Genomic DNA, 23,214 nt, shown 5'->3' on the forward strand with positions numbered 1-23,214 from the left:
GTCATCACACTATCAATCTTGTGCCACAGTTATTTCCTGCTTTTCATAACTACATCTAATCTTCTCACATGTAGCAATCACTCGGTTGGCAGAGCGGGGCGACGTGATTTTAACAAAAAACAGCGCGTGCTAAGACTTGTCCCAACCAGTGATATATTTCCATGCAAAAACAAACAAGATCAGATCAAGTCGCATCTCATAAAAGACTTAAACATATTTTAGTCAGCTTCTTGCTTTGAGTAAAGCCCGACCAAGAAAGGATCTTTAAAGCTGATACCAACACAAATATTTGCTTAATAAAGTATTCCAATATGTCGGCCGATATAAATTTAAAAACAAAAATCATCCATAAACGCGTGAGAAAACAAACATACAAACTAACATTAGTTATTTGTAGTTATATATGTGTTCTCACTAAAATAATATAATCATTTGTTTTATTGTCACAACAGAACAGAGGAACATCCAAATATATTAAAGTTCTGATAGATAAAATTTATAAAAATACAAACTTAAGATATGACACTTAAAGTCCTGTGAACAAAAACACAATAAAAAGACCAGATAATCAGTGTTCCCAACAGGGACGTTGTAGAGCACCCTCTGGTGGACAAACTATGCAACGCCAAAACAACATGGTTGACAGTCCGTTTTTGTGTTATTTTTTATTCATTAATTCCTTTATCAGAATCATTTATTTGTCATCTAAATTATTTGGATGACTGAATATAAAAATTTTAAAATAAATGCCGACACTGATAGTTCAGGACATGCCTAATATCGGTTGGGCTCTATTCCTTAGTCATGAATGTATAAAGATTTGAAAGTGTAGGGGCTTTTTTGTTTTTATAGTAATATCCAATTTGAAAACCGAATATTTACCTTTTAAAAATGCGTTTTAGTATTTTAGTAAGTTCTTTTTCACAGTTATTCACCTACTTTAATATCTTTGTATGAAACAATTATAGATGGAGGATGTAAAAAATAACTTAAGTTCCCCTGAAATTAGAAATTTTACTTTAAAACCCAACTTAATTATTTCCTTAAACATGCAATTACTGCAACAACTTATCGGCCACTTGTGAGCAGCAAAGACATACTGAAAACACTGAAATAATATCACCTTATAAGGCTATTGAGGCAAACTTGTAATTTACACATTCAGGGATTTTTGGTGTGGTGCTTCTAGGCACCTGATGAATCAACGTCTCCTTTAGGTTTGGTCTCTAGCTCCTTAGCTGCTTGATGCTCCACTATGTCCATGAGCGGTTTGCTGTGACTGGTTCTGTCAGCTGTTTGGTGGTGGGTACAGTATATTTTTAGAGCTTTTTTTTTGTCCCTGCTTCCACTTATGGTGTAACCTTGGCCAACGGAGAATAGCTTGCCCCACCCTACTCCTCATCCCGTCCCCTCCCTTCGGAGCTTCTGCACACTAACCCCCAACCCCCAAATCCTTCTGGTCGGTTATTGGCTGGAACACTGTTTGTGTATGCTTCGTGGTGCAGGTGGGCACAGTTTGATTTTGTTGCCGTTTGCAGACCCTGGGCTGTCTACCGAGACCTTTTTTTTTTTTACAGTGTGTTTTGGGGACAGGCAGCTTGCGGATAGTGAGGAAATGTATGTGACAAAAAATGTAGCCTAAAACACACGTGACATTGCTTAGAGCACCTTTAAATAAAATATCTTCGTATGACGACGGGAGGTGAAAATCAGCAATTGCATCAAACAAAAAAGGTCACACATGAAGTAATTTTAAAAACACAGTCCTTTAATTTACAAAGATAACACACACTGTACAGTTAGCTTTGTCTGTAAACTCTTTTAAAACAGTTATTAAGGCTCTTCAAGGGATTGTAATACTTCACCACTCCCATCTGTTTACCATCAGTCTCTCTGAGAAGTAGAGTATGTCCAGCAGTCAAAGCAGTTTTTTGAAATGTAGCTTGTTATGCTAAAAAACAAAACAAAACAAAAAATCCACAATATGAAGAAATCAGCTGTTAAAAGGTGAACAATCTAAAGAGTAACAGTTGTGCAGGTAATTCACAGAATCTCTGGATTAATACAAAAAAACAGAAACAGGATTTAGCCTCTGAGTTTACAACATGTATCCTTTCCTGTGCGAGTCACTTCCTGGGACAAACTGATGAGGGTTATAGTCAAGACTCTCAGCATGCAGGTGATACTCGAGTGTCCTGTGTGAACGGGCCAACCATCCTCCAACAAGACCTCGAACCATAAGAACGAAGAAAACCAAAGTTTCCTGCGCACAACACAGAGAACAGTATTTCATTTAGTTTAGTTTATAAATGTTCCTACAATGGGAATATGAATGATGCGGTTGCCATAGTCTAGAGTGTAGGATGCAATAAAATGGTCATAAAACTATAGTATGTCGAAAAAAACATAGTATAGTGTATGTTATAAAAAAATAATATATATATATCATACAATGGGGTTAGTTCAATGAATGAAACCACAGTGGGAAATCAAAGTTCCCCCACCAGAGGGCAGGCAGCTCCATCGCAACAAGGATCCATCATGCCTCTATGTGGCCACCAACTGTATAATAACCCTGCTGACTGTCAGAAGAGGCCATTTAACATGCTTGGTGAGGCGGCAACTTGTTGTCACTAGTTTCTAACAATAGACAGCCTGTGATGACGATAAGGACTTTATCTTTTTTCTTTTTTAACCTTTAAGCCGGCAAAGCTATTGTTGGAGGGCTTTAGTTTTTTCCTGTCATGGAAAAAAAAAAAAAAAGATATACAGCTAAAACAGATAACACTGACAACATGAACAGCTGTTCTACAAACATAAAGCCAGTGGTTATTTTGTGCGTTTTACATGACGGTTACAAAAAAGTAAAAAAAAAAAACGATCCAAAATAAACAACGGAATTTAGGTAATTACAGGCAGTAATTAAACCTGGGACAAAAAAAAGAAGCTTTATTTCTATTGTGTTGAGTGATCGTTATTGCCTTTCTATTAAATGGACTGAACCAAGTGTGGATCGTATTCAGTTGTTTTCATCTCTATTTAGAAGACCTGATAAGGAGACAACGGCGACACTCTGATGTTACAGGCAGAAAAACTCAGTTGACCTCTGAAAACTGGAGGGGATGGGGGGGGAGATACGAGGTCACCTGTTAACCTTTCAGAAGTGCTTTCTCAAAGTTTAGAGACATAGACACATGTATTTTAGTATGCACTTCAACTGCTGGATCTGATCCATGAAGGATTAGGCAAGCATGATTCTGCTTTTTTTTTTTTCAATTGTCAATAAATCTCTTGAAAAAAAACAATTTAGTCCGTCTGTGAATACTTCCTGACTTCCCCCACTCCGTATGAGAGTCTATACGTCATCAATCATTAAGTGGATTAATTGACCATTTATCAGAAAGCCACTGAAGAAGATAACAATTAAAAAAACTAATGAGTTATCTAATAAGTTATACACCAACTTCAACTACTATGTTATCTTGCTGCAGCATACTGCAACTGCAGCTGGGAAAACAGTAAACTGGGAGACAGACTCTGGTGCCTTGTGGGATATGAATAAAGAAAATCACTGTGCTTCAACATAATAAATTGTTTGTCCAGACTGATTCTGATCAAATTTATGATCTTATCTCACAGCGTTTTGCATTTCCAGCTCACTGTTTGTATCATATGACAGTGAAGAGCCTTTATTTGTTGGTATCTAAATATGGTTAGAGTTTAACATGACTTTTAGCCTGAGGTCACGAAAGACTCGCAGGCCAAACCTCTGTGTGTGTGTGTGTGTTTGTGTGTCACTGTGCCAGTAAAACAAGGATTTCCAACATTTTACAACAACAGGCCACATCTGCTGCGTGCATACTTGTAAATAATACTCGAGCACTGCAAGATGATCTATTTACGACTGCTTCCTTTTGGCAGCAGATCACACAAACTTTTTTTCTTGTCTCTGTCCAGGTAGCAACAAGGTGCCACCCATTTACCGTCATTATTTAGCCTGTGACACTTCCTGTTCTGGGGAACCACCACAACAACCTCAATCTTGTGCTGAGATCTTGACAGGTTTCCTTTGGGCTCAACTTTGAGTTTATGAAATGAACATATCTTTTTTCCGAGTATCGGTTAAAAATGTTCCCAGTTGACTCAGGAAAGAACCCTCTGACCTCACCTCGCCAAGTCCTGACAGGACTCTTGGTAACACACACACACACACACCACACTGTCGGGTCATCACCATAACACAGGGCTGACTCACTTCTTGACAGGAGTGAATCAGCTGACACGCTTTCCCCACTCTCACTTTGGTGATGTGGGCTGCTGGGAAAACGAGGACGGGACCTGCGATTTGGGACACGCCACAATGACTGCAGGCATTTCTAAGAAGCCACAGCCTGTTTGACTGCGTGCGTGCGTGCGTGCGTGCGTGCGTGCATGCGTGCGTGGATGCATGTGTGTTTGTTTAGGGCTGTATTTTGTTTGCTATGCTATTTATACACAGTGTTGGGAAAGTTACTTTAAAAAAGTAGTGTTTGCTTGTTACTTCTTAAAAACGAATCTGTTACTTTACTTAGTTACCCCCTATGGAATGTAACTTGTTACTCAATACTAGTACGTTACTTGTAAAAGCAGGCGTCTCTTGCAGAGAGAAGTTAATTATACAAAAACTGAACTGAATTACACTGTAGACTGGATTCTCTACTCAGAGTGACGGCTGATTCATTATGAACGAGTCCAGCGAGGGCTAAATGCACATAGGCAGGTGTTTTGCGTTAAACGGTGTTAGTTTATGTAATGTCTGTATCGGTCGCACAGCCACGGTGGTCCGTGCATTGTTGTGGACACATGCAGCCTCTTTTCTGGAAATGCTTGCGTGTCCACAGCCGCGTGTAGCCTATGTATGAGCCCATCTCCATCGCATCCATCTGTGAGGTTGTCAGCTTTGTGTCTGCCGGGCATGCTGTGTCTGTAGGAAGGCCGATTTAACTGCCAGTCCTCAGCGATGTAGTGGCATGTCTCACGTAGCGCGCCGCACAGAAGCAGTGTTTCTGTCCATCTTAATGTGAGTCCAATATTACCTCTGTTTTTGGTCTCTCTCAACTCTTGAGGGAAACATCTGACTCTAAATGCTCCCCTATGTTCACCATGTAATCACTAACTGTGTCTGTTTGCTGTTGAGCAGGTAGTGTACACTGGGTTTTAAGAGATACCCTAGTTGACGGATATTAACATAGATTAAGTCTTTCTAATCTTCATTTAAAAAACATTTATATAAAAAATGTGTCTAAATAAAAAGGCAAAAGCACAGTTCAATCTCTGTTAAGAGCATGGCAAACAAACAGGCAAGAATACAACCCTTACCATTAAGCTATGTTGGTCAATCAGAAGCCTAAAAAAAAAAAAAAGTTACTGGAAGGTCACATGGCTGCAATGGCGAATCGATTGATGTAAAAAGTGGTAGAATCAGTACTATTATGGCCACATCAACCATTGCACGAAATGTCGCCTGATTTTGGACGCCTCAGATACCGGTGATGGCGCACACTCTGATGTTACAGGCCAAAAAAAGTTTTGAAAATCTTCACCCTTGTTGTGAGTGACTTAAAATGCAGTTTGTGTGGACAAGAGGCCATATCACACAGAAAAAGCTATAGCTGTACATATGGATTAGGCCTAAGTTGTAGTGAACTGAAATGATCCTTTAACAAAATAAACAAATGAGTACATTGAATGTGTCATGAGTGTGTAGACGTGTGCGTGGGACCACCTTCTGGCGTCTCAGAAGAAATTCTTGATGAGGGGAGTGACTAGCTTCACCCACAGCTTGACGTATCGGTCCGGCTGCTCAAACGTGGAGTCGGACACCTCCGTGGACCGCTGGTACAACATCTCCTGCTCCTGAGAGGCACACGGTTCAACGCACAGGTGTGTTTTCAGTAAAGAGTTACACAGTCATTCAACACCATTCCTGGCTGTGGTTAACTCACCTCCTGCAGCTGGCTCTGCAGCTCCTCGTTCTCTGTAACTATAGCGATTTGGGCCTCCAGGTCACGGTGAACTGAGCGGTATCCGAAATTAGGGGAGCCAATTAGAGTGAGGCAAGGCCGATCCTGCCCCTGGAGGTAATACCACAGACCTGGGTAGGAGAGGGAAAGTAAAGTGAGCGAGCGTGGAGGTAATGCTTCAGAAAGCCGCTTACAGCAAGGATTTCTGTCGGTGCAACCACAACTAAAAGGGAAGCACATGCAGAAATCCCCTGCGTGGATCCAAAACCCCAAAGCATGACAGACAGTGAGTGTACATCCATGTCCCAAGGCTACGGCAGAATGACTGTACGAGACCTCTTCTCTCACGCTACATACCGCTGTGACCACAAAAAGAACAGCAGAACAGGGAGAGTAATGCGTTTTATTATTTTCACCCAGCCAAACAAAACTAGCTGAGCCCTGGATTAAACCATAATCTCCTTTAAACCATGTTGATATGAGAGTTAGTCAAAACACAACAGACATTTTAAATCTTGTAGATTTTTGTGTAAGAAGTAGAGCCGGGCAATATATCAATAATATATAAATATTATATTAATATCGCGATATGAGACTAGATATTGTCCTGATTTTAAAGGCTGCATTACAGTAAAGTTTCTTACCAGACTGCTGTAACTGTTCTATAATTTGTCTTTACACACTAAGTCACAATATCCCGATTACTGATGATTATTTATTGATTTCAAAGTATTTGGTCAAAAATATTGTGATAATTGATTTTCTAGCCCTAGTAAGAAACGTGAGCAACAATTATACATTTGTTAAAGCAGTCTGGTGTCTGAGTGGGCGTTTCCCAACTAAGAGCCACTGTTGCTAGGAGACATTCTTTCCCCTTCCATGATGCTTTCCTGATGGGTTGTAATGCCGTGTATCCTTCAAATGCTTTGACAAGCTAGTTTTCCCCTTCTTTCCAACAGGTCTACATAATGTTAGCTATCGCCCGTTTGGGATTTTATCCGTGTTTTTCTTGTTGAAACAGTAATCAACAGAAGGATGTGATTGTCAGTGTCGGCCCTAATGGCACACAGACAGGTGCATGTGCTTTTATTGCATCCCACCTTTGGCGTGGAAGGTCCACTGTGATCTGTGGTATTCGTGCAGATGTACTCTCTCCTGCTGGCCCAGCCGGCACACCTGGTTGTAAAACTGTCTGGCGATGTGGATGTAGGCTGCAGGGATCGCTCCGGCGACGCCCTTGGCACCGAAAAACCCGTTGACCTCGGGGGAAGCGGTGAGGATGCGGAAGCTGGCTCCGGCCCCGAGCACCAGCTGCATGTACGCCCGGGTCAGGTTGAAGTAACCCGAGGTTAGAAACACAGTGGAGTCTGGCCCGGCGTCGGTCAGCAGGCGCTGGAGGTTTAGTAACAAACGGAAAGTGAAGAACGACATGTTTCTATTTCCCCACATTATGAACAAATAAAACTGGTTGCTATGCTATTAAAAGAGCTCATTATTAGTGTTTTATTACTGTTATTCACATAAGGCTCATTATAGAGCTAAAATCTGTCAGCAATATTTGTCACATTTATCTTGATAACCATAAATATGACAACATGATACCATGCAGTGTATTGGATTTCCTTCCTCATGATTTTGTCTTTAATAATTACTGTATGACCAGTTTAAAATGGAGTTTGGGCAGGTTTACTTGTTGAACGGGATTTATTGCAAATGCACATTTAGGTCTGTAAGAGAATCATTACGTCCGGAATTATATTTTGTTTAATGTCCAGCCTCATCTCATTATTTCTGTTTCTTATATTCAAATCTGAATGTATTGGTATTTATCATCATTAAAAAAATTATCATATTTTTCTGAACTTTTTCTGTGGCTGATGCAAGAAAACCTTGCTTACTGTTTTAACTACACTTGTCAGCTTCTTCTTACAGAAGAATTTAAGATAAGACGAGCCCTTACAGGCTGAGGGTGCGTGAGGACATAATATCCGAGGGATGAAGAAAGGCCAGTATTTCTTTGTAAGAATTAGTCTAAACTGAGTTTAGTTTAAAAAGTCTTTTATATGCATTGCTAGAAGTAAACCTGCCCAAGAGCCACATCAAATGATGTATAAATGTACTACCTACAACTTGTTGCAACAAGTCCTTCCTTTGTGAAATTCAAAATGTTAAATGAGACTGTGTTGATTCAACTTTTTATGGATGAACAGTATTAGTGGTTTCATTAAATATAATGTGTATCACTCTGATGATCAATTTATTGGTTTCATTCCCAGAAGATGTGACTAATAAAGCCGGAATAAATGTTTATTCAGGGTCTGTTAGTCACATGGTAATTTATTAGTCACTCAACATCACATAATGACTGCAGAGAACCACTTTCTAAATCATATTTATTACATGTTATTAAGGAAGAAAAACAAAGTTCTACAAAGCATGGAAGACATTAGTAGATAAAAAGAAACTACCAGCATGGTAAAAGTTTATATTAGTTGTTTGTTTGAAGATTATTTTTTGGGGCATTTTCCCCCCTTTATAATAAAGTGACAGTAGATAAACAGTAAAGGTGGGAGAGAGATGGAGGATGAGGGCCGCAGGTTGGACTCAAACCAGGACCGCTGCAGGACTCAGCCTACATGGGGTGCATGCTCTTACTGCAGGAGCTAGAGGCCTAAATTTTATGTCAGTTTTATATATATATATATATATATATATATATATATATTTTTTTTTTTTAATTGGCATCAAGCAGCCAAATGTGCTTTGTGTAAATTCTGGGTTCAAATGTGACCAATCAGAAGAGGTCACTGTCATTATACAACCACGTGTGGAGGCTCACCTGTGTGACTTGCTCGTCCACCTGGATCCCCAGAGGTTTCATCTGGACCAGAGGGAACACCCAGGTGTCCTCCTCCCCCTCGCTCATCCCCTCGTCCTCAGAGAACTCCGACCCGTTCAACAGTCGCTGCCTCATGTGCGCTGTGTTCACCACCTCCATGATCCGCTTCCTCGCTGCCACCGAGAAGTCCTGCCTGTTGCCTGGTTACCACGGGGGATACAAAACGTGAGCGTACACAAAGCTAAGTGAATGCAGTGGGAGGCGGGTCAACCTGATCTCTGGGTCACGGTGATCTGGGCTGGGAGAGTGTTGGAGAGAATTTACAGCCACTTACGAGCAAGAAGCAGAGAGGAGGATGTTGATGGGAATGAAAACACAACCTCAGCTCAAGAGCTGCTATTTTTGGAAAAGGCTAGTCTCTGATTGGCTGGCAGATGGTCATTAAAATTGTATATTGTGTAGCAACCATCAGGTTAAAAGAAGTGTTCAGACAGAAAGCAAAGCAAAATTTCTCCCAGCACAACGAAGAAGACCCATTGGGAGCGAACAAATCTTGTCAATGCTCGCGAGCTATGTCACTATGTCACTTTTCTTTGTCGGTGAACTGTTTTTACTAAACAGGTTGATGATAAACATTTTCAACTTGAACAAAATTTTCTACTTTGCCTGTCGGTTCCACATCACCGTAAATCCCGTAATGCCTTGAGAAGTGATTAACGCCTGCCCCATAGAAAATATTTAGGGGCGTCATTTGTGTTAAATCTCATTCTGTGGGTCTTGTGATTTGCACAAATTTTCCTGCTGGACCGTTTGTGTTTATAACAACGTGAAACACAATGTCCATAGAACACCCAGAGAAACACCAACTCTTACACAACATATTTCTTTGATCATGTTTTCTGAATAAAAAAAAATAAGTATCAACAAAAAAAACATATTTCTCATTCAACATATTTTTATAACACTTTGCTGTTGTTTTTGCTGCAATCAGTAACTTCCTGACTGACTACAGTCAAACTTTTCCTAGTCTGTTATTTTTGTACGTCAGGACTCGTGCCATATCAGTTGGCAAATGTTTTTTCATTAGAATTTCACCAGTGTGTGTGTTTCTGAATAACTATATGTGTCAGTTACAACTCCATATCGTCTTCCAGCAACACTATGATATCATAACTCTATTCCTGGTGTTCGTTACCACTGCGGCCCAGTTCTGCAGACATGATGTCATTCATCCCTCAAACTGACATCCTGGCAGTCTGCGCTTCAGTTACGGAAACATAGTTCCAGTGTGTGTGTGTGTGTGTGTGTGTGTGTGTGTGTGTGTGTGTGTGTGTAGAGAAAATCTTGACAATTTTACATCCGGCTGCATGGCTACCCAACCGCAAGAGCTCTCTCCATCTTTCTCACTGTACATGTAGGCACACACAAACACAATCATCTATTCGCCTGTCCAAGCTTTCAAGCTCCATTAGCGAAACCCAGCCGGGCTGCTGCCACCGTAACTGAGCATGAAGTGTCAAACAGTGTCAAAACATGTTAGAGGATAAACATGTGACTGCATGCACACACATACATTTTTTTTCATCCGTTTCCTTTTTATTGACACCACCCCTTGACATGCACACGCACGCACACACACCTACCTTTGTATGGGTGGACCATGCCCTCGAGCATGGTGACAGAGTCATCGGGCTGCAGCTGCAGGGAAACATCTCCCACGGCTTCCACCAAGTCGGAGAAGAAGTCGGCGACCTCGCTGCAGTTCTCCAGCAGGATGTAGCGGTCCTGTCTGTTGCTGAAGTATGAGTCGCTCAGGTTGGCACTGAAAAACCAGAGAGTCAAATGAACCTTTTTATGAACCCATTGTAAGAACAGGTTCCAATGGCTAACTCATTTTGGAACCGGTTCTAGGTCTATAAAACACGGTTTCTTTAAGCTCTTTTTATTAGAAAATAGCATTAGAAAACATAAAGAAAGCAGGGTTCTCATTGTCATATTAGATCAGCCATAGCTAATGAATTCTGTAACGGATCAAATGAGAAGTTTCTTCTCTGTTCACAACATCAGAGAAGAATACAGGAAGCCAGTCATTAATGCAAATTAGAATCCCAACAGGCTGATGAAGGACCCCGACGCAAATATCTGTTCACACCAAATGGTCTTTTTTACCAAAGAGTGTAGCGGCGCTTCCTACTGTGGGAGGATGTTGCATTATTTGTAGCATTAATGTTGCTGTGCTATGAAGTGTATTTAAGTCTGTTTAAAAAAATCTTTCATCAGACCAGTTTAAGCTACAGGAAATTCTGCGTTTCCCTGCCACAGAGGAAATTCAATGTCCCAATGGTTACTGCTGAAAATTAACAAGGGATACACTAACGTGAAATCTGCTTTATTCCGAAGTATTAATGGTAAGATTTGTTTATAATGTTTTGCTTTTATGTGAAAGCTGCTTTATTCCAAAGTATTAATGGTATGATTTGTTTATAATGTTTTGCTTTTACAAGAGAAAAGGCTTCCAGGAGAAGGACACACATATTGACACAAACGTGAACAGTTGGGAATCACCATACCCACTGATGATAATGCTGTCGTCAAACAAGTAGACTTTGATGTGTTGGACTCCGATGGTCTCGTTGAAGCGCTGAGGGACCAGCAGCCGCAGCAGGCCCCTCAGGTCTGGAGTGTGGTACAGAGACACCCTCATCTGAGAGGTGAAGCGCTGCAACAACGGCAGCAGCATGGTCCTCGAGTTAACCTGCCCTGCACGTGAAACATGACCGCATCAGTGCTCTGTGCTAACCAGCAAGCAGAAGAGATCACATGGAAAATGCCAACAACCTCGTGAGCCGCGAGTGTAGTCCAGCAATATGGAGACTTTTAGGTCAGGAGAATCCCTGTTCTCCTGTGAGCGCTGCAGAGCTTCCTCCATGCAGTCCACCTTAACAAAAAAACAAAGAAAGCAGTGGACCACAGTGTAATGCACTGATTTGGCTGCAGTTGGCAGCACTGTTGGACTCATGATGGAAAGTTCCTTTAGGCAAGTGTTTAAGCATCCATTACACAAAGCTGTCTTAAGTAGGACTCATTTGAAAAGCTGAAATTCTTATAAAAAAAAAAAAAAACTCTAACACTTTACTTGAAGGTATCTACATAAGCGTGACATGACACTTTCATGAACACATGACAGTCATGAAACATTAACCCTAACTTGACAAAACCAAAAGAGACTTACTAGAAGAAGTGTTATGTCATAAACGTTTATGTCTGTTTATAATGTTTATGACGCGTTCATGACAGTGTCATGTCACTCTTATGTCGCTACCTTCAAGTAAAGTGTAACCAAAAATCCTGACCTTTATTGTTTCCAGCATCTTACTGACAACTCGATTGACAGCTTTTCTCCGTTTCATATGATTGTAAAATGAATATCTATAGACTTGTGGTCTGTTTTGCCGGATGTCACATTGGAATCTATATACTTGTGACAGAAATATTTTCACTGTTTTCTGTCATTTAAAAACTAAAGAACTCATCAAGAAAATGATTTAAATTGATAATGACAATAATCATTCTTCATTCTCTATGAATTTGGGACAAACTAAGACTCTAAACAAACTGAAGAACATCTGAAACTGGGATACAGCTTCAAGCTGCTCAGCTCTTTACATTGTAGCAAAAAACTTCTGTTAAGGACATTTTACTCATAAATCCGGCGACAAAAAGGGTTTCCTGTTGTCTGTAGTAAGGTTCCCATTTCTCAATCCGTGCTATTGTTTAGCAAACTGAGGTCTGTATTCCTCTTTTTTGTCATCATGTCCCATTTGTCATTACTCTTGTTTTTTTCGTTTTTTAAGTCTTAGGTCGCGTAGTTTTACACTTAAAATAAGTTGCATTGGACTGGTATACATGTTGAATTAAAGCTAACTTTAGTTTGAAGAACTGTCTAACATTTCTTTCTGGAACAGCAGTTTTAGCAAAGTAAGACCACACAAAGTAGAATGTACAGCTCCGATCTTAGCATCCTTTGTTTCTACGCTTTGTCCTACTGCATGTGTATTTGTGAATGTCTAAGATGTGGCCGCAAAACACAGGAGTAGATGAATGATTATTGATTAAATTGCAGCAGACAGCATTTATCAAACACTGGCAGCCTTTTATTTGTTAACTGAGCCAGTGGAAAGCACGAATGACTCGTGCACAATGAGGAAATGGCTGCTCTTCAGAGGGCACCACTGAGTGTAAAGTCATTATTTGTGGCAAGTTTGGCATTTGTTCCTCACCTGATTAGAAAAAAAGGGAAAAAAAGAAGAAAGAAAATAGCTTTTTTTGTTTTTTTACACTTTGGCTAATTTGTAGCCTAGAAATCTAGATGCACTCTAGCAGCAACAAATGTAATTTGGAGCTAGGGTTAGTCTAGCAACTCTCGGTTGGCTTGCGAGCTGGAAAAACCAAATTGCATTGTCTATAGAGTCGGTGGGCGAGCTTAACATAAGGACGGCAGAGTTGCGACGGATCCACGTGAACTCCGTGCGACTTGAAAACAAAGAAGATGGCCTGCTGCTGCTGGCAACCAGTGGTCTCTCAAATCAGTTTTGGCCACGACTCTGAAATTCTTGGACTTATAGCACTGAAGTCAAGGATTGAAGTCATTCTTTAAAAATGAAGATGTGTTCAGAGTTTTGACAACCGGATACGGAGAAAGTTTGATCTATCAACTAGCATTGCGCTGGTTGCTTGCAGAGGAAATTTGAAAGACAACAGTTTATCCCGCCCAAATGATCTCGCTATACGTCACTCCAGAGGGCCTGTTGACATGCCAGTAAAACATTTCTTCTTTCCAGTAGAGAGCTCTTTGGGGACATGTGCACCAGCAACACTTCCAGCTCAGCTCTGGAGAGTAATGTGATCATGAGTTGGAGCTCTGGACACTATAATTTTACTATAAAAATGTTAATCCTTTAAAGCAAAGAAGTAGAAATTAGTTATTATGTCATGTAAAATCAGCTCGAAACACCTATAAAATACAGGGGGAAATATTGTTCTCCATTGCTTATAAAACATTTTAGCTACTAACAAACATCTCTTTGATTTACTCCAGACACAAAAACCGGCCCACAGGACAGATGGTTTCAAGATAGGTGGGCATTAGATTTTTTTCTTTTAAAGGAATTTGATGTGACTGCTTCCCGTTTCATCTGTACGAAGAAAGCTGACCTTCTCTAAGAAAACAATCTCAAGCTGCCCTACTCCACTAAACATGCAGAGCTAAGTACGCTAGGTACAAGGGAGTGGAAAAGAAATATAAATTATCGTTTAAAAATGTGCTTTTCCAAGTGTTCAAATGGCCAGTGGCTCCTTGGTAATTATCTACATCTTGTTTGCATTTGTTTTTATCCATAGATGGTGTGTGTTTAATGTATTTGTTAATAATTTCTTTTATAGAGCACTCCGCTGATTTATCACTGCACTTATATAACAATGTAGGACTCACAATGGACAGTTTAAGGGTTAAAAACTAATTATTTAAAAAAATTAAAGTTGAATAACCAATGGATATGGTGTACTAAAGAGACATTTCTTTCTGATCATTCTTGCTGCGTGCACCTGCGCTTAAGTAATTACACACACACACACACACACACACACACACACACACACACACACACACACACACACACACACACACACACACACACACACACACACACACACACACACACACACACACACACACACACACACACACACACACACACACACACACACACACACACACACACACACACACACACACACACACACACACACACACACACACACACACACACACGGGATACTCAGGATCAGTCAAGTACCCTTAGTGCTGAGTCTGGGATCGAGCTTGTGTAAGTACTGCCGATCCAGACTTACCTGCAGTTTGCTTTCTTCAGTCTAAACCACACTCACATTTTTGAGTTCAGCTCCTTGTATCCAATTACAAGCAAACCTGGGCTTGGAAATAAAACTCACATGGACTCAATGTACCTTACTGACTCAACATTTCTAGTAATCCATCATCCTGTGAGGTTCCAGAGTTTGGCAGCAATCACCACTGATTCAAATGCTTGTAACTCTAATTAAAACATGTTGGACTTGTCTCTACCTTTTTCTGTAATTCACCCGCTCTGCTGCTCGAACCAGCTAGAAAAAAACCTCATGAAAAACAGCTGAATATCAGCATCAGTCCAGACTGTGGTTTGTTCTGGGTTAATGTTGTTATGCTAGGCCTTCCAAGCATGAAGAACAGCAGGGTATCACATGCCAACACTGGTCTCCTTATAACCATAAACCCTTGCAATTTGGGGTCATTCCTTGTAGCTGGCCTGGAGCACATTTTCATCCTGAACTAACCACACTGTGGTTTGTTTGGAAGAATACTCTGACTCACATTTTCTGGCATCTCTGACCAGTCATTTGGCACATGCCTGTGTTTGATTTGTTGTTCTCACCTGCCCAAAACTCCAAGCCTTGAAAAACATCACACACACACACACACACACACACACACACACACACACACGCACACAACTTTACTCACCAGCTCCTGCTCCATCTGACCTGTTCCTAAATACAACGAGGCCATCACCACTCGCCTCTTCGCAGTCTTGATGCGAGCCTAATGGGAAAGAGAAAAACAAGTGTTTGTGGGTGGTGTCAGGAAGCCACAAATATCTGATGACAATGAATGATAAACTGCAACAAACTACCTAGATTCCTGTGGCCACCAGAGCGTCCAAAATCACAAGTAGTAACAACAACAGAAAAAAAGTCAAAGATCTACATTTCAAAAATTAAGAAAATTTGCTTTTTTGTGAAATGATAGATGTTTTTGGGCATTTAAGTGTATAGAATGAACCACAAATAATGAAGAAAAGTGTGTCCTTTTAAGTGATTAAAGCATGTGTTATTTCATGAAGGAGTACGATGTCCTTCACATTGATGGAAAGCATAAAATCCTCAATATTAGAAATCTAGCTTTTCACCCGACGGCAACAAAATCGAAAAGGCGCTGTTTCATTTTTCAAATTAGATTTCATCCCGTTCTTTGTGTAGTTTCAATACCAGTACTTTGCTTTCCATTTTGCTCGGGGCGCTACAAATGTTTTATCTGGTTCTGCAGACGCAAGGGTCAAAGACAGAACACCAAAGAGCTTGATGACAAGACGAACAAGAAAGAATAGAGGGTGTGTGCACGTATTTGTTGTGAAAAAGTGATCTACCAATGTAACAATGCAAAACAGATCGAGACTTCCCAGCACTCAATGTCATAGGGAAGTGTCAATAAAAAAGAAAACGCATGACATGTTTTTGTGAATCACACCCCATTGAATACAAAATTCTATACATCACATGATTCAAAGGCGTATTAAGAGTGTAATATGCTGGATTTTTAGACGTAAATATATCGGGTAAAAACTTTGGGGAGAAATTCTTCCAAAATTAGCATTAAGGAGCCCATTTCTTACTCTTAAAGCTAAACAATGTCTTTGTATGGAGGGAAGCTGCAGCATAAAAACTGCAGCAGATTCTGGATTATTTGCTCCTGGAGTGGCTGAGTAAGATAACGTTAGAGGAAACATGAAAAGATTCCAATGTGGTGACACAGCAGTTGGGGGACTACGTAAAGAACCAAAAATTAAATAACCCAGTTTGTTCTTGAATGCTCCACAAATTAGGTGAAATATGCAGCGTTCTAAGATTGTTTCACCTGGGGTAAAAAAACATTCCTGGAAGGTCATTTTTTGAGTTATACTTTCAAGATGATTACACAGATTAGTTGGAACACAATTAAGTAGAGGTGATGAATCACTTTAGAGCTGAACAATTGACTCCTGTCAGCTGCGGTGAGCTTCTCTGCCAACTCAGGTGTTGCGGAGTAAGCAAACCGTCTGCCGGGAAAAAAAAACACTTCCTCAAATTCCTCAAGCAGTTTTTCAGCCTCATTTATTACGCCACAATACATAATGATATAGATTGTCTTTGCAAAGACAATATTGGCAGTTGTCAGCCCTGGGGCTGATGTTTTATTAAACTTTCCATTACAGCAGAAACCAAATTTTTTTTTCACAGTGACACCTACCTTCATTGTCTGGTAGAACTGGTCAGGTGAGGTGAGGATGTGGATGTGGGTGCCTGGCACCCGGAAAGCGGGAACGTTCTCTGCCATCCACCGGAAGTGGCTGCAGAGGCCATCTGTACCCTGAGCTCCGGCCGACCCGGTGGGCCTAGAGACATGTGGGGGGGCTGGGTCGGCTTTGGCCAGGAGGGGAGCCAGCAGCAGCACCGAGGACCTGGAGGAAACAAGTTTTCAACAAGTCTGTGTGTTTGTTCAGCTAAAAGCTGCATTTATATTACATTTTAGTACAGAAGCAAACTGGAATGAAAACCTAACAAAATGTGTTGTTTATTTTTTGTTTTACATGTGTGAAGCGTTTTGTATTACAGATTGAACATCTTTGTGATTGGTTGACAATAATCTCACCACAAGGTTCATTTAGTAGCTGCTCTGGATGGTGTTTTCCAGTTTGCAAAGTGAAAGTATGAACTTTGAATCTCATCATTCTGATTATTTTACACTAATTTTTCATCATGATCATGATATACTCATACAAGTATTCCCATTAATATAGTGGTAACGCTTTCAGCCATTCCTGAAGCACCAGCAACTACCTGTCAAGGAGGTTAATACGCAAACTATGTCTGGCTTTTGTAACTGAGCTTTTTATTGTTCCTCCTATTCTGTCCTTGGATTTGACATACTTAACAGTCAAGACAAATAAGAAGTCATGAGAGAATGTGCCCATGCATCCCTTAAAGATAATGGATCGATTTGCTCCCTCTCAAATAGATGTTTTTTTTGGTTTTTTAACTATTTGTGTTTATTTATTCCCTTTTTTTAAGTCTGTATGGAAATCCAGCTGAATGTGTGGCTTTCCAGAATTCATGAGAAACAGTAGACCTTGTCAGTGGAAAATGAGACACATCACGACTCTAAAGAAATATCTTGCTCGAGGAGACTTTTTCAAACATCATATATGGTTCATATATGCCATATATCACAGGAAAATAGTTTCCTGGGTATCATCTTTTTGTGCCATCCTTCAGCTGCCAGCGGACTACCAAGGTGAACCAGCCTCAAACACAAACCATGACAGCGAAGCTCTGCAATACGAGGGGACACCTGACAAGGTTGGTTGATATTTAAGGGTCCTCAAACTCAACTACTACTGCGAAAGATAAGAATTTTTATTTTCTTGATTAATTGTTTTGTAAACAATGAATATTTGTCAGTTCCAGGTGAAGTCTTCAAATGTTGTGTTTTGGCCGACTAATCGATTAAGTGTTCGCATTTACCTTTAAAGACACAGATCCATTATAAGATGTAACAGTGTGTCTGGATTTTCTTCCTCAGTGTCCTCAAATTCCCTCAAACACCGCATCCCCTTTGTCTCTGCCATATAATCTCAAAATCTGGGTCTGACAACGCAACCACATTAAATAAAGACAGGGTGGAGTGTGAACCTCAGACTTGACTGTGACCCTCAGAGGCTGAATGTCAGAAGTCTACTGGATTCCTTCATATTCATTCCAAACAGAACACACAGGCACATACACACAGTTTACATTTTGGTTTGGATTTGACCGACAAAAAACATCTACGAGAAGTCGCAGGAAACAAAAGTCACATACAAATAAAAGCACAGCTCAGGGCTTCTTTCCATAGCCACTTTGCTGAGTAAGAACTTCTGGAGCAAACACGGAGAGGGGATTTCCCCGTGGTTTGGGATTCGAGTCCTATCATAAACACGCATATCACTCAAAGAGCCATAAAACCACTATTTCATGGAAGAGAACATCTTTGTGTCCATGCAGCTTTTGCTGAATTCTCTTCTTTTTTTTTACAGCAGTTTAAATTACTAACATTATCTTAAAGTAGGCTTATGTGATGCAATTGACCATTCCGCTGTTCCCAAAGCCTTTTATAATTTATTTATAATAGCGTGACAGGAGGTAAAAACTTTTAAATAATGTAAGACTTTTTCAGCTTTTAATTTCGGGACTGAGTGGAACAATGTAAAAGAATCAACTATAACTGCAGTGAATTAAAAGCCTCCATAAAACAGAGTCAAAGAGGATTTTTAATCCCAAAGAAGGGTAGAGTTATCAACATACTGTAATATGGTCTAAATAAAGACCGTTTTTTTTAACAGTAGAGCTCACTTCGAAGAACAGAATTTAACTTCCTTATATCTAATGAGGCAATAGGCTAAGATAATAACTGCAGTGAATAGAGGAGCTGTTTACTTTGGTATGAGCCCGCACCACATCCCTCTTGATTTCTTGATTTGAAGCATGTGATAGGAAACATTGCGGTTTGTCATTCTCACAATTCCCGAGTAAAAATTACTTTGCTTCCTTAATAGATTAGCATTCTCATTTACCTCAATGGATCTACATTCAGTTAGTAAATTGTTAAAGTGGCTCTTTTTCTTCTTTTATAGTTCATAACATGTAGATTCAAGCAATAATTCAATATTAGTACAACCCACAGAGGTACAATGATATCCTAATGCTACAAGCGTATTTTAATAGTGATGTAAATGGATGTGGACACCCAAATATTACATCCTAAAAACCATGCTATATATTGCTTCATCCCTTCTAGGGAGACTTTTCATAAGAGTTTTGAGCCAGGATGGAAAGATTTGTTACCATTTAGCCACAAGAGCATTTGTAACCACTGATTTTAGGTAAGAGGTCGTGGCGCTTAAGTTTGTCCCAAAGGTGTTGAATGGAGGTGAGATCAGAGCTCACATCATACTGGCTTTGTGCACAGTGGCTTTGTCCACAAACACCTGCAACAAAGTTGGGAGCAAACTATTGTCCAAAAATGCTCAAGCATTAAAATTGATATTTTTAGAACAAAGCTGCTAAAACCATGAAACAAAAACATGAAGGTGTGGGTCTACTTTTGGACATATACCGTACCCTGATAGTGGTGATATAAAGCAGTCTTATTACTTAATAACTGTGATGCTTATTTCAAATCGTACTTGTTGACAAATTTCAAAGTTTGCCTCGTACTCCTTTGGAAGATAGGGAAAATCCTTTCTTCCTATTACAGAAGCAATACCTACACTCATGGCTGTGTCCTACCTATTTGAACTTAAATTAAGAAATCCTTATTAATTTGAAATACTGAGTCATTATTTTGACATTCTAACTTTGAGATACTATCTCATTAAGATACTAAGTCATTATTTTGGGATACTATCTTAATATTAAAGTCATTATTTTTAGATAGTATTTGTGAGATATTAAGCGCCCATTATATGCTCATTTTCAGGTTCATAATTGTATTTTGAGGTTGTACCATGAGGTTTACTTGGTTTCATTTTCAAAAAACACCACATATTTGTTGTTCTGCGCATTGCTGTAGCTCCTCTTTTCACCCTGTGTTTGAGTCTGTTTTAGCTCCAGAGTGAGACATCACACTTCTATACCATCCTTGATGGGAGTCGGACATGCGCAGTAAGAGCACATCAGCTAGATAACTTTCTCTAACTTTGGTCAGTACAAGGTAGGATTAGCTGGGAGACTTCTTCTAGACGAGGGGCACTTGTGGAATACCTGCACAACATGGACATGTGAGTAGTTCTTTGGAGATGATGGTGAACTAGTGTGTGTTGTAGCAGTGTTTTGCCATTGACAACGAGCTAGCATGCTAGCGCTACCATGCTACCGTTAGCCACCTCGTCTCGGCTAGTTACAGCCGTGGAGATTTTGTACAGCTCACCCAGAGACTGAAGACAGAGGACGTTCAGAAACCGTATCTCACTCAAAACAGTATGGATAGTTCTTTTTCCAAGTTTGTATGTGTGTGGAAACACCAGAGACACAAACTAAAACCCCATATCCCACAAAAGGGATATCATAATATGGGCACTTTAAGAAAGCTTCTCATTTATAGAGATACTATCTCATCTCATTATTTTGACATACTACGTCATTATTCTGATAAAGTCCTTATAAATTACTAAAATAATATTTTTCTTTTATAAGATTGGCGGAACTGGGCTTTCACAGGTTCTTTTGCTCATACAAGTCCCAATCTTTTTCCACCTGCTGATTAACTTTTACACAAATGAGTTCCTCTATCTATAGCCGGAGTGATATCTCCGGAAGTTATCGACTGGAAGTGTCACGTGAAGTTGAGGCTAAACAGCAAGAACATCATCATGTACACACCTTCAGTTATGCAAACCACTTTCCCTGAAGGTTAGCTTCTCTTTTGAGGCACATTACTGGAAGGAAATGAGCTAAATCTGATTTTACACTTTGCTGTGAAAACGTTAGTTTTACCACAAATAAGCTACGAGTTGGTAGCTAAAGCCGTTGAGTAAAGAAAAGAAAAAGAAGAAACACCAGAATAAGTCCGATAATGGACGCATTAGCAAAGCATCTTCAATATAAGAACGCTTCGCACCGAACTAGAATTTTATCTTCGTGTCTGTGTCTCCGTGGATGAGACGTGTGTCTTACCCTCTTCTTCTGTCTCGGGCGCGGAAGACCCGGTCAGATATTCGAGAGAAAACCCCGGCGATGGCCGGTGAGTACACTGAGTACAGCAGCCTTCTCCAGGACATGGGAGCCGCCATTGCTGCAGCAAACAGATTTTAAATAAACTTTATTGACACAACCAAGTTCGCGGACACTGTGCTTTAGCGGTAGGCTGTGTGTAGGAACGTGATGAGCGCCGAGAAGCGTATTAAGTAGTATGTTTAACCTGCAATACCAAGTAAATAAATTTGAGAAATAATACATAACAGGTTGTTTAGATGTTTGTATGTGTATGTATGTGATGCCTATAAATGGCCTCTAGTGGTCAACCTGCTAACTGCATTGTAACTTCAGCATTAACGTTTGGTTAGTCAGAAGTTAACCTAAAAATGGGTGCACAGCTCTTCACAGGCACCCAGCATAGAGTGAGCACCAGCATGTATTCATGGCTTCCAAATGCGTTTGTGATAACACTTGCTTGATCTTTGCACTTTACATAACCCACTGAAGGTGTGACCACAGCTGTAACTATTTGTTTTCAGAGTTTAAAGTGTACAGGTGTTTGTGCCAGGAATGAGACTGGTAGTCCTCCTGATAGAATGCAAGGACTTTAAACATTCTCCACCCAGTGATGCTCATTATTTATAATGACACTAATGGTATGAGCATTAATTACTAGGATCAATGGTGCTGTTTTATTGATTCCCGCACAGAGGAGTAAGAGCAACATAGCTGTCATTTATATTTACTTTCATGACATCTTCCTCTTTGATAGTGCAGGAATGTTTTGGTGTCATAAAAGTCATGCGTAAAAAGTCAAATTAATAATAACCTCAACCCAATAACTGGAAGTAGTACCTAATTATAGCTCACTGTCTATAGAATACTGCTACACATGAATGTACCAGTAATAAGAATCAAGCAATGCAATATATTATTTTTTTAAAATATATATATATATATATATATATATATATATATATATATATATATATATATATATATATATATATATATATATATATATAATATAAAAGCTGACAGAACATTCTGCATAATGAGTACTTTTACTTTCAACACCTTCAGTGTATTTGTGCATTTAGCAGATATTACATTCATACTTTTAATTAAGACTTTGAATGCTGGACTTTTGCTTGTAATAGAGTGTACTTAATGTCAGCTGTTTAGCCGGTTGTTGCTCAAGAGCACTTATGGTAAGTCAGTTGCTTCCTGATAAGACATGAGGGCCTGAGGGACATTAACCATCAACCGTCTGTCATGAAGAAAGAAAAAGAATTGTACTTATAAAGCCTGATGTTAAGGTAAGGCTTTATTCATTGATCCTGCTGTAACATGGTGATCCTGACAAATCAACATGTTACAGCAGGACAAGAGACCAAAGGAACTGGATCAACTATAAGATAAATGACGGAATAGCATTCAAAAGCTATTACAACAGCAAGCTTAAGAAGCCTACTTGTGCTCTTCGTGAGTACTTCCATTTAATGTTTTATCTTCCTACTTTACCAGGGGAAAGACTGAACATTGTACTCCACTACACTTACTAAACATAGGGTCTTCTTTTTAAAATATGATGCATTGTTATGGATTAAACTACCCAAATCAATACATTAAATTAAATAAATATTAAATTTAAATACATTAAATTGCTGCTTACACGTTATTTTTGCAACGCTTAAACTTTAGTAATTTATTTATATTATATCACTCATAATGCCTTATGTGTAGGCCAACTTTTATGCCTGATACAAA

The 23,214-nt window shown here is 39.7% G+C and overlaps 1 protein-coding gene across 1 annotated transcript; it reads right to left on the reverse strand.

Annotated features, from left to right (window-relative positions):
- Positions 1 to 1,749: 1,749 nt before the first annotated feature.
- On the reverse strand, positions 1,750 to 21,576 carry LOC117936440 (CDP-diacylglycerol--glycerol-3-phosphate 3-phosphatidyltransferase, mitochondrial). Its single transcript, XM_034859451.1, has 11 exons — positions 21,424 to 21,576; positions 16,961 to 17,171; positions 15,419 to 15,496; positions 11,680 to 11,779; positions 11,412 to 11,601; positions 10,485 to 10,663; positions 8,842 to 9,041; positions 7,103 to 7,394; positions 5,985 to 6,133; positions 5,765 to 5,895; positions 1,750 to 2,263 (listed from the first exon to the last, which is right to left on the reverse strand). Exons 1-10 carry the CDS (start codon positions 21,537 to 21,539, stop codon positions 5,776 to 5,778), a joined length of 1,635 nt encoding a protein of 544 aa, XP_034715342.1. The 5' UTR covers positions 21,540 to 21,576; the 3' UTR covers positions 1,750 to 2,263; positions 5,765 to 5,775.
- Positions 21,577 to 23,214: the final 1,638 nt, after the last annotated feature.

Source organism: Etheostoma cragini, chromosome 21 (assembly GCF_013103735.1).
Source record: "Etheostoma cragini isolate CJK2018 chromosome 21, CSU_Ecrag_1.0, whole genome shotgun sequence".
Taxonomy (NCBI): domain Eukaryota; kingdom Metazoa; phylum Chordata; class Actinopteri; order Perciformes; family Percidae; genus Etheostoma; species Etheostoma cragini.

What these genes read in the sequence shown, in the direction of transcription:
- LOC117936440 (XM_034859451.1), bottom strand. Translation starts at nt 21,539, where the DNA reads ATGGCGGCTCCCATGTCCTGGAGAAGGCTGCTGTACTCAGTGTACTCA. An exon ending in AGTTCTACCAGACAATGAAG is followed by an intron (nt 15,497 to 16,960) that starts GTAGGTGTCACT and finishes CTTTCCCATTAG; the next exon opens with GCTCGCATCAAGACTGCGAA. An exon ending in GTCAGATGGAGCAGGAGCTG is followed by an intron (nt 11,780 to 15,418) that starts GTGAGTAAAGTT and finishes TTTTTTGTTAAG; the next exon opens with GTGGACTGCATGGAGGAAGC.